Raw genomic sequence first — 12,574 nt, 5'->3', positions numbered from 1 at the left:
CTCCTTTTCGCCTAGCAACACAGTACTGTAACCTTGTGATTGTGTCCTCTTCCCTGACCCCCCCCCTCTTTTATTTCTGTACCCTCCCTATATACATTTGAAAAGTTAATAAAAATTCAATTTTGAAAAAAAAAAAATACCAGACAGCTAAATTGCTTTTCGAAGAATACCTTAAACTTCAACGAGACAAACACCTTTTTAACGTACACTCAAAGTTTTACAAATTCGGAAATAAAGTAGAATCTATGCTTACTAACCGATTAAAAGGATCTAGAAAGAAAACAGTAGTACACCCATTAACAAAGAAAGATGGTACTAAAACGGAATCAGATGAGCAAATAGCAGAAGAGTTGAGAGAATACTACATGCAACTCTACACACCCCCCATAAATCCTCCTGAAAACATAGAACAACCACAACCCCCTAACACACAACATTCCCCTCAAATTAACCCCTCCTTCTGGGATTTACTCCCCCTTCCACAAATTACAGACCATTCGCGGTCATCTCTGATTGCTCCGATTAGTACTGACGAAGTATCATGGGCGATTGGAAAGTTGAAACTTGTCAAGGCTCCGGGCCCTGGTGGGTATTCCAATGAGTTTTATAAGGTCATGGAACCACATATTGTTCGACCCTTGACCGCCTGTTTCAATCATATAATAGAACAGGAAAACTTGCCTCGCTACTTCTCGGATGCAACAATACGAGTTATCCCTAAGGCAGGAAGAGACCTCAGTCTCGCTGGCTCTTATCGTCCAATCTCTCTGCTAAACACAGATTACAAGCTATTCACAAAAATTTTAGCAGTGAGATTGAAACCTATTTTACCGACGATAATCCACAGAGATCAAACTGTTTTTATATCAGGGCGCCATTCTGTTACAAATGTGCGTAGAGTTTTAGCGGCTATACAACACTCCAACGCCTCTCTCAACACTAAAGACACGCCCAATATGGTCCTTACGATCGATGTGGAGAAGGCGTTTGATTTAGTACTATGGCCCCATCTGTTTAAAACCCTAACACAATTCGGATTCCCTTCCAAATTCGTAGCAATGATCTGCAAAATATATACTGAACCCAGATCAGCTATAGCCTGCAATGGACTGTTGTCAAAATATTTCCAGCTTGGTAGGGGAACCCGTCAGGGTTGTCCCCTATCACCATTGCTCATTGCGATGGCAATAGCAATTAGAACCTCCCCTTTAATACACGGCATAAAGATTAATTCAGAAGAGCTCAAAATAGAACTTTTTGCAGACGACACATTGATATTCCTTTCAAAACCTTCTCAATCCATCCCAGCAGTTTTAAACCTTATTCAATCGTTTGGAATGACCTCGGGATATAAAGTCAACATATCTAAATCTGAAATAATGTTATTAGCAGAAGCAAACCCCTCTACCCTACATAACCTTAGGATCCCTTTCGCCTTCATTAAATCAAATTTCAAATATCTGGGGATACAGATTTGTGCAGACCTGACTAAGCTATATTCATTAAATTTTTCTCAAACCATATCCACTATAGCGATTAAACTAACTGCTTGGAAAGATCTCCCCGTGTCTTAAGCGCTTACCCGCGCGGACATCTTACGCCTAGAATCCATGTTCTTGAAATTTATATGGCAGGGTAGGCGTCCTAGGATTGCTAAAACAAAACTGCAAACGCCACGTTCTGAAGGAGGATTCGGTCTGCCAGACTTAAAAAGTTATAACCACGCAATCTTCTATAGATATATATCTGACTGGATCCTAAATAAAGCCTCCTATACAGATCCCATATTAGACAGAGCTGTATTTTATCTTTATGCTCCAGGAGCCTTAATTCAAACAAAACTCCCTGAAATTCCCACAGGAATTAAAAATAATATATTGTTTGGGGACACTTATGCCGCGTGGATGTCGATGAATAAGAGTTGCAATAGGAACCCCTATATCTCACAATATATTTATCTATGGGGAAACCCATCCTTCGTTCCTTCTATTTCCAACCCGTTGTATAACTTGTGGAGGAACAGAGGACTTGACCTATCCAGCAAAGTATTTGATCCCGGAGGCAACATACATACATTTCTATACCTTTCTCAAAAATATGACCTACCACAGTCACAGTTCTTTTTATATCTCCAAGTGAGACACTTCCTGCTCTCGATAAAAGCACCACACACTCCTGCAACACAACCCACACTTATCTCCCAGGTTACCACTTTAGACTTACTTTTTAATTATCTGGAGAATAAACAATATAAAGTTAAATATTTGTATCAATTCCTCATGAAACAAAAATGCTTAGATAACACACAATGGAATCTACTTATTAATAAATGGACACAAGATGTACCCCAAATACTAAATCTAGAAGACATTCTTGGGCTACAGTACATATTGTCTCCTTGAAAGCTCTAAAATCCATGTATTTGCAGGAAGTCTACCTACGCACGGTCCATAGGGCGTATATCACACCACACACACAGCAAGTACATGGTACCAGAGGAAACCGGCAATTGTCCTAAGTGTAAAGGTGCCCATACACTAGTAAGATTTATCTTCAGATCTGGCTGGTTGGAACAAAAACATGGTTATGGATGAGTGACAGTTTGTCAGTTTTCCAACATTTCCAAGCAAATGATCAACTGTCATTTGCTCTCATCCATAACCAGGTTTTTGTTCCAACCAGACAGATCTGCAGATAAATCTGCGTGTGTATGGCCACCTTAAATATGTAACAGCAGATTTTTCCCACTGTATGTGGCTTTGTCCCAAGATTAGGAAATTCTGGTGGAAAGTGCTGAACCTCCTGTTTGAGATATTTCATGTCAGACTTTCTATGGAACCTATGGCGTTAATGGGCTTATCCTTCCGGTTATGGCGAATGGACAAAATCAAAGGACCTAACCTTTCATTACTAATTACAATACTGGCAGTCGCAAAGAAATGCATCCCCATTCACTGGACTCAGAAAACCGCGCCTCTGTTGAAAACTCTAAAACAAAAGCTCACACAGATATTATACTACGACAGAAAATATGCTAAAACGGACTCTATCAATGGAACTCAAAAATTCCTTCAGAAATGGGCTCCCTTCATAGTAACACTGGACATGACTACCAAGTCTCATATCCTTTCATTGTTTATTAGCACATGAGAGTACAATTATTGGTTATCTTATTTGGTTCACAATAACTTTAATTACAAGGGTGATTGTGATTTAGACCGTCATACTAAATACAAAATGTTTGATGAAGCAGAGGTATAGTTAGCTATTTTCGTACCTCGACCCCCTTAGCTATTTATCCTTTTCATTTCTTCTTGCTTTACGTATATAAGGGGTTGAATCTACGTCCCTTACAATTTACCAAAATGTTACTAGCAATTGGCTATCATTAGATGTAGGTGTGATGCTTGTCCTATATATGTCTAATCATATAAGCCTAATCTATTAGAACAACCAGATTATACAATGTTGATTTCCCATGCTGCTGACAAAAACATAACTTGTATAAGCATTCCAGTCTAGAGAATTCCCCCCCCCCATCCCTCATGACTTCCCTATGTATGTCATATGTCTTTTGTCCGTGCTGCGTAATATGTCCTTGTTGTTTAGGAATATATACCCTTTTGGTTCCTCTCGTTCTTTAAGGAATATTCAGCAAGGCTTGATGTTTGTTACATGTGTATCATTTAGCATTACTCTGTATAATTCTCTATGATAATGTTAGATACACATCGGTATGTCATAATTGTTATTGTAAACTTATATACCCAATAAAAAGCATTTAAAAAAAAAAAAAAAGACAGAATAGGAGTAAAGAACAGGGGAGAGGGGATAAACACTATTCAGGAATGAGAACAACAATCCTAACAAGGAGAACAGTAATATAACAGAACAGAAACAAAGAGCATAAAGGGAAGGCATAAAGGATGCACCAAAGCTGGTCCTAAGGGCAAGCTGGCATCTCTGGGGTACCCAGACTGGTCACATTGGGTAAGAGCTGCACTGAGGAGCAGGTGACAGCCCAGCACCCCAGCTTAGCAGAGGCTCCGTGCCACACCATCCTAGCTGCACACACCAGTCTCTTGGTGCCCCAACAGGATCAGGAACAGGCAGACTTGCTACAAGGTAATCCTGGTAACAGTGATCCACCTGATAATGCTGATCACAGGCTAACCAGCCTCTCCTGCTGTTATCCTGCAGACCCAGCAGGTCATCCATCCAGTGCAAATCCTGGGTCTTACGTACATAGATCCACAAAGCCCTGACCACTGGCTGGTTACTAAGTCAGCGAGCTGAGACCCAACTCCTTGTTACTGGGTCTGGTGGTGCTGGTTCTCCCTGGGTGCCTGCGGTACTGTGGATGACAGGTGCCAGTCTGAGTATGGCAACCATCTCATCCTTCTGCCTCCCATCTGCCCAGTGACCATGGTGATGACCAGTGCTTCCCCTTCCTGTACCCCAGTATAGGTGGCTGGCTTTTCTCTGAACAGATTATGGCCGTTCCCTAATATTACACAAGGAAGATAGTGTGTAATACCCCATGTAGTGGTGCACAGAGAGGATCAACAGGTGGTACTGCCAAGGGAGAAAACATGGGTAATGCCACATGACCTTCCATACTATTGTACCCTGTACACTGCTCTTATTCCTGTCCCTTCTACTGATGATGTAGGGGAGTCACTGGGGAACATGGGGGGGATTGGTCAGATCTCTGGGCTGGTAGCAGACAATGATCTAATGTGCGGAGGAGAAGAGGACAATGATAGGGGCTGATGGCTCCTGACTCCCCCACTGGGCAGATACATTCCCCTCATTAGTCTGTCCTGACAGAGGAGGGTGCGGGATAAGAGGCCGCTGTAGTGACAGAGGAGGGTGCGGGATAAGAGGCCGCTGTACTGACAGAGGAGGATGCGGGATAAGAGGCTGCTGTAGTGACAGAGGAGGGTGCAGGATAAGAGGCCGCTGTAGTGACAGAGGAGGGTGCAGGATAAGAGGCCGCTGTAGTGACAGAGGAGGGTGCGGGATAAGAGGCTGCTGTAGTGACAGAGGAGGGTGCGGGATAAGAGGCTGCTGTAGTGACAGAGGAGGGTGTAGGATAAGAGGCTGCTGTAGTGACAGAGGAGGGTGCAGGATAAGAGGCTGCTGTAGTGACAGAGGAGGGTGTAGGATAAGAAGCTGCTGTAGTGACAGAGGAGGGTGCAGGATAAGAGGCTGCTGTAGTGACAGAGGAGGGTGTAGGATAAGAGGCTGCTGTAGTGACAGAGGAGGGTGCAGGATAAGAGGCTGCTGTAGTGACAGAGGAGGGTGTAGGATTAGAAGCTGCTGTAGTGACAGAGGAGGGTGCTGGATAAGAGGCCGCTGTAGTGACAGAGGAGGGTGCGGGATAAGAGGCTGCTGTACTGACAGAGGAGGGTGCGGGATAAGAGGCTGCTGTAGTGACAGAGGAGGGTGCGGGATAAGAGGCCGCTGTAGTGACAGAGGAGGGTGCGGGATAAGAGGCTGCTGTAGTGACAGAGGAGGGTGCGGGATAAGAGGCTGCTGTAGTGACAGAGGAGGGTGTAGGATAAGAGGCTGCTGTAGTGACAGAGGAGGGTGCAGGATAAGAGGCTGCTGTAGTGACAGAGGAGGGTGTAGGATAAGAAGCTGCTGTAGTGACAGAGGAGGGTGCGGGATAAGAGGCTGCTGTAGTGACAGAGGAGGGTGCGGGATAAGAGCCCGCTGTAGTGACAGAGGAGGGTGCGGGATAAGAGGCTGCTGTAGTGACAGAGGAGGGTGCAGGATAAGAGGCAGCTGTAGTGACAGAGGAGGGTGCGGTATAAGAGGCCGCTGTAGTGACAGAGGAGGGTGTGGGATAAGAGGCCGCTGTAGTGACAGAGGAGGGTGCGGGATAAGAGGCTGCTGTAGTGACAGAGGAGGGTGCGGGATAAGAGGCTGCTGTAGTGACAGAGGAGGGTGTAGGATAAGAGGCTGCTGTAGTGACAGAGGAGGGTGCAGGATAAGAGGCTGCTGTAGTGACAGAGGAGGGTGCAGGATAAGAGGCTGCTGTAGTGACAGAGGAGGGTGCAGGATAAGAGGCTGCTGTAGTGACAGAGGAGGGTGCGGGATAAGAGGCTGCTGTAGTGACAGAGGAGGGTGCAGGATAAGAGGCTGCTGTAGTGACAGAGGAGGGTGCAGGATAAGAGGCCGCTGTAGTGACAGAGGAGGGTGCGGGATAAGAGCCCGCTGTAGTGACAGAGGAGGGTGCGGGATAAGAGGCTGCTGTAGTGACAGAGGAGGGTGCGGGATAAGAGGCTGCTGTAGTGACAGAGGAGGGTGCGGGATAAGAGGCCGCTGTAGTGACCGAGGAGGGTGTGGGATAAGAGGCCGCTGTAGTGACAGAGGAGGGTGCGGGATAAGAGGCCGCTGTAGTGACAGAGGAGGGTGCGGGATAAGAGGCCGCTGTAGTGACAGAGGAGGGTGCAGGATAAGAGGCTGCTGTAGTGACAGAGGAGGGTGCGGTATAAGAGGCCGCTGTAGTGACAGAGGAGGGTGTGGGATAAGAGGCCACTGTAGTGACAGAGGAGGGTGCGGGATAAGAGGCTGCTGTAGTGACAGAGGAGGGTGTAGGATAAGAGGCTGCTGTAGTGACAGAGGAGGGTGCGGGATAAGAGCCCGCTGTAGTGACAGAGGAGGGTGCGGGATAAGAGGCTGCTGTAGTGACAGAGGAGGGTGCAGGATAAGAGGCTGCTGTAGTGACAGAGGAGGGTGCGGGATAAGAGCCCGCTGTAGTGACAGAGGAGGGTGCGGGATAAGAGCCCGCTGTAGTGACCGAGGAGGGTGTGGGATAAGAGGCTGCTGTAGTGACAGAGGAGGGTGCGGGATAAGAGGCCGCTGTAGTGACAGAGGAGGGTGCAGGATAAGAGGCCGCTGTAGTGACAGAGGAGGGTGCAGGATAAGAGGCCGCTGTAGTGACAGAGGAGGGTGCAGAATAAGAGGCTGCTGTAGTGACAGAGGAGGGTGCAGGATAAGAGGCCGCTGTAGTGACAGAGGAGGGTGCAGGATAAGAGGCCGCTGTAGTGACAGAGGAGGGTGCAGGATAAGAGGCCGCTGTAGTGACAGAGGAGGGTGTGGGATAAGAGGCCGCTGTAGTGACAGAGGAGGGTGCAGGATAAGAGGCCGCTGTAGTGACAGAGGAGGGTGTGGGATAAGAGGCCGCTGCAGTGACAGAGGAGGGTGCAGGATAAGAGGCCGCTGTAGTGACAGAGGAGGGTGTAGGATAAGAGGCCGCTGTAGTGACAGAGGAGGGTGCAGGATAAGAGGCTGCTGTAGTGACAGAGGAGGGTGCGGGATAAGAGGCCGCTGTAGTGACAGAGGAAGGTGCAGGATAAGAGGCCGCTGTAGTGACAGAGGAGGGTGCAGGATAAGAGGCCGCTGTAGTGACAGAGGAAGGTGCAGGATAAGAGGCTGCTGTAGTGACAGAGGAGGGTGCGGGATAAGAGGCTGCTGTAGTGACAGAGGAGGGTGCGAGATAAGAGGCGGCTGTAGTGACAGAACAAGGACATTATGTGACCCTCTGTAATAAGTGATTACTACTCACCTGTGCTGGTATCTGTAGGGATTTCCTCCTTGTTACACTGCTGATCCCTCCTCACATCAGTCTCTTCTCCCTCTGTATCTTCTACCTTAATATCCATCACATCCGTCTCTTGTTCTCTCTCTGTATCTTCTACCTTAATATCAGTCACATCCGTCTCTTCTCCCTCTGTATCTTCAGTTTTAATATCGGTCACATCCGTCTCTTCTCCCTCTGTATCTTCAGTTTTAATATCGGTCACATCCGTCTCTTCTCCCTCTGTATCTTCTACCTTAATATGAGTCAGGCCTCCACCCTAAATAAGAACAGTTTATTAGTGTATGAGACACACACAGCTTCTCTACAGATCATGTAGCGACTACTCACTATGGTATATCCCACTTACCTGATCCTCCTGTGGGGTCCTGTGAGTCTCCTCTGTACAGTGCTGGGAATACAGAGGACGGGGACATCTCTCTGGGGTATCTCTGTTACTGTGCCCATCTGTAGGAGACACACAGTGACTGAGGACATGGTATATATGTGATTATCCTGGGAATACAGAGGACTGGGACATCTCTCTGGGGGATCTCTGTTACTGGGCCCATCTGTAGAAGACAGGCAATGACTGAGGACATGGTATATATGTGATTATCCTGGGACTACAGAGCTGGGGACATCTCTCTGGGGTATCTCTGTTACTAGGCCCATCTGTAGGAGACACACAGTGACTGAGGACATGGTATATATGTGATTATCCTGGGAATACAGAGGACAGGGACATCTCTCTGGGGTATCTCTGTTACTGGGCCCATCTGTAGGAGACACACAGTGACTGAGGACATGTATATATGTGATTATCCTGGGAATACAGAGGATGGGGACATCTCTCTGGGGTATATCTGTTACTGGGCCCATCTGCAGGAGACACATCAGATTATCTCCAGTAGAACGGGTCACGAGTCCCGTAGCCTACAAGGTGACATTACCACTATTTCTATGTATCTCCATATATCTTGCTGAGACCACTGATCCTGAATGGTTTCGAATCATCTCTTTCCAGAGCTCCCAAAGTTCAAACGCAAAAAAAAAAGCTTTGGTCTAGGGGAATAATTATACTAATTCTAGTAGCTGGTTAATAAGAACAATTATGGTACCTGACCAGATCTCTTAGCAAGAATAGATTGCACCCAAGACCTGACTGGGGGGGAGTTAGGGGAAAGAGGGCGGTTGGTTGAATAATTTTTGATATTTTCTTGTTTAATATAAGAAAGACAGTGACGACGTTTCATTCTGATTTACAATGTTTTATCAATATTCTACTGTTTTGGAAATGCACAATGAATGGTGGTGTACACGGAAACAAAAAGGGCAATTATACACAATGGGCCTTATTCTAGTTCACTCTTTCTGACAAATTCCTTCTTAGATGGACAAAACCATGTGCACTGCAGGTCGGGCAGATGTAACATGTGCAGAGAGAATTAGATTTGGGTGAGTTATTTTGTGTCTGTGCAGGGTAAATACTGTCTGCTTTATTTTTACACTGCAATATAGATCTCACTTTGAAGTAAAACCCCACCCAAATCGAACTCTCTCTGCACATGTTACATCTGCCCCACCTGCAGTGCACATGGTTTTGTCCATCTAAGAAGGATTTTGTCATAAAGAGTGAACTAGAATAAGGCCCAATGATCCAGATTTGCCAGCAATGATAAATGTGCTTCTGTGCTATAGGAGAGGCAGGAACATGAGGGATATGGTAATGTACACAGACATCTCTAGGTTGTGCAGACCCGAGGGATCACCAGGTATATATATATATATATATATATATATATATATATATATATATATATATATGTGTGTGTATGTGATTATTACTCACCTGTGCTGGTGTCTGTAGGGATTTCCTCCTCCTTACACTGCTGATCCATCTCTTCTTCTCCCTCTATATCCTATACCGTAATATCACACAGATCTTCCCCCTAATTACATATATAAAATCACACACATCTTACAGTCACTATTTATAAATGTAATCTCTCTCACCTTCTGCTTCTATTAGTTTGGGATTTATCTCTAAATCCAGGCATCCCCCCCTCCCATTAGATGAAGATCCAATTAGTAATAATACTACAGGAATCCAGCAAACATAAAACACATCACCCTTCTCCTATTACTTGAAAAACCCTTTCATTGTGCAGGATGGAATGCAGACCCTGTAACAAACCAGCCTCCATCTAGGTTTTCTTTCTCTTAAACAACCTCACCCCTCTGGCAATAGAAGAAACATGGCTCACACATATCAGGCACTGTCTCATCTATAGCCCTCTCACACAGTGACATCTGTACTTGTTTCCTAGCACGGCGCCCACATTTTCAACGTAGTGAAATTGCATCGCATTCCGCAATGTAGTGTCATACGATGCGATTTCAGTCACTCCCGTTCCCACTCACTGTCCCCCGCTCCCTGGTAATCCCGCCCCCTGTCACATCCTCACAGAAATAACTCTGAGGTGATTTTGTGAGCGGAGTGGACGTGCATTTGTGAGCTAGTGATTGATTCTTGGTCATTTGCTTATTTCGACTGAAATGGCTGCTGCGCAGAATGTATTTTCATTGCCGCAGATGGAGGCAGAGGCAATTGAATTCTTCTAGCGCAATCATCTTTTGCCGGTGGTGGCGAATTGCGCCAATGGACACAGTATGCGGATGAGTCTCAAGGAAGGTATGTGGCGGTGCCATGTGAAGGTTTGTCAGCTAAAGGCAAGCCTTAGAGCGGCACACTTTTTCCTGGGGTGCCGCTTACCCTTCCTGACATTGGTGAGGTTTATCTACTCCTGGGCGCAGGAGATGACCTCGGTAGAGTACTGCCAGCAGCAGCTTGATATGTCCAAGAAGACTGCAGTACTGTACAATAAGTGGATGCGGGAGGCCTGCTTGATGGATCTAATGGCGCAGCCGCAGCGCCGTATTGGTGGGCCAGACCGCATAGTAGAGGTGGATGAGACCTTATATGTCAGGAGGCAATGTAGGCCGGATGTTACCCCAGCAGTGGGTATTCGGGGGAATCTGCAGGGAAACAGGGCAGTGTTTCTTGACAAAGGTGGCCACCCGCGATGCCAGCACATTAATGTCGGCTATAATGGAAAACGTACAGCACAGACCAGCTGCGGTTGGCTGGATACGAGCACGCCCAGGTGAACCACAGATATAACTTCATTGATCCATCAACGGGGTTACATACGCAGAACATTGAAAGGAAGTGGGGCGCATGTAAATGGCACAATAAACATCATCGGGGCACCGCAAGGCACATGTTGCAATCGTATTTAGAAGTATGGCGGAAAAGTTTGGGTGGGGATGACCCCTTTGGACGTATCTTCCACACCCTGACACTGCTAGCGAAGGACAATAAAATTATTTGATCTTGACTACATGGTATAAATTAATGTTTTCTGTTTTAATTCAATTGTTTGTATCACCTGTTATTTTATGGTTTATTGCTTTTTTCAGTAAATTATACTTCTTAGTCAACACATGTCGTCATTACTGTGTCAGTTGCATGATTTTGCAGGGGTGAATTAGTTAATAAAACACCACCACTATCCATGGCATCGGAACGCGTCCTCCGGCCTTTTCATTCCCCCACTATCCATGTCGGCCTGGAGTTGACTTTAGATAGTGTGGTGAGCGCAGCTATCTAAAATCAACTTCACACCGACGTGGATAGTGGGGGTATGAAAAGGCCGGAGGATGCGTTCCGCCGTCGCTCGCCACGCTTCGGGGTGGCGTGGATACTGGAATTGATGCTAAACAATGGCGCAGGTGTTTACAAATTGTAAGCACCCATCACATCATATGCACACATCACATAGCATCACATCTCATGGTAAGTACCCATCACATCTCATGGCATGGGTGCTTGTACAATTAAATATCACATCGCATTTCCTGCCATGCGATCCTATGCGATATTTTATTATATAAGCACTCCTGTTCAGTTAACATGGACATCGCATTGCATGCATCCCACTGCACTATAGATGGTACACGATGCGATACAATTTCACTATGCAGAATAGCGCAGTAAGGTATTTGCGTAGTGGGAGCCGTGCTAGGAAACAAGTACCGTGACACCTCCAAATTTGGAAGCAGACAAGGAGGTGGGGATGGAATAGTTCTTCACAATGGGCGATTGCAAGATCCCAATTATTCTCCTTGTGTCTTCAAACTACTCTCTGTAACCTCCGTTCTTGGACAGTCCCTATGGACTGACTCCTATAGACATTGGGTTGGCCACTGCCTGTTTCTTTTTTTTTACGCAATCAGTGTTTATTATGAAGAAATAACAAGCATTCATTGTGATGTAAACAGTTCTTAAGGGACATCCAAGAATACAAAATACATCAATTTGAAATAACATACGGTCCGTGCCAAGACTTCAAGTAAAGGTATGTGTAAACATAGTAAACTTATAGAAGTAACACACTTTGATATAGAGGCATTAGATAGGGAAAAAAAGGTAGTGAAAGAAGAACGTGAAGAAAAGGAGAGACGAGGAGAATGGAAAGAACAGGGAAAGGGAATTTCCAAACAGTGTCATATTAGGGTTGTGGGGCAGGTGCCGATGACGGCATAACGTATGATGCATATTCGTGGCTTTCTTTAAAATCCAGCCATGGGGACCAAGTGGTGGGAAATGTATTTGAGGGTAATTTAGAGGGAGAGGAAGACAAAAGGTCTTACATGAGCATGTAGCGGTCAAGTCTTAAGAACCAATGGGAGATGGGGGGGGGGTCGTGTTCAGGATGTCCAGAAACAGGGTATAGTTGCTCTTGCAGCATTCATTAAGTGGCGGAGTAGGGATTTCTTATACATAGAGATAGGGATACCCATGTAATTGAGCAACCAGAACTCTGGAGTGTATGGTAAGGGAATACCAGTAATCAGTGTGGACAATCTCCTAATTGTCGTCCAGAAGTCAGTCAGCTCAGGGCACGTCTACCAGATGTGTAG

At 45.9% G+C, this 12,574-nt stretch overlaps 1 protein-coding gene across 3 annotated transcripts in view; it reads right to left on the bottom strand.

Moving 5' to 3' along the window:
- Nucleotides 1-12,574, bottom strand: part of LOC146010081 (uncharacterized) — a 101,025-nt gene that overhangs the window by 9,310 nt on the left and 79,141 nt on the right. For all 3 annotated transcript variants that reach the window (XM_083150978.1, XM_083150977.1, XM_083150979.1), the window contains exons 2-4: nt 9,441-9,540; nt 7,959-8,056; nt 7,577-7,868 (exon numbers count right to left, since the gene is read on the bottom strand). In XM_083150978.1, coding sequence (XP_083007104.1) covers nt 7,577-7,868; nt 7,959-8,056; nt 9,441-9,489 — 439 coding nt within the window. In that variant the 5' untranslated portion in view covers nt 9,490-9,540. The remainder of the gene's footprint in view (nt 1-7,576; nt 7,869-7,958; nt 8,057-9,440; nt 9,541-12,574) is intronic.

This window comes from Crinia signifera, chromosome 6, assembly GCF_055691185.1.
Source record: "Crinia signifera chromosome 6, ASM5569118v1, whole genome shotgun sequence".
Classification (NCBI taxonomy): domain Eukaryota; kingdom Metazoa; phylum Chordata; class Amphibia; order Anura; family Myobatrachidae; genus Crinia; species Crinia signifera.
This window is presented reverse-complemented; position numbering and strand designations above follow the sequence as displayed.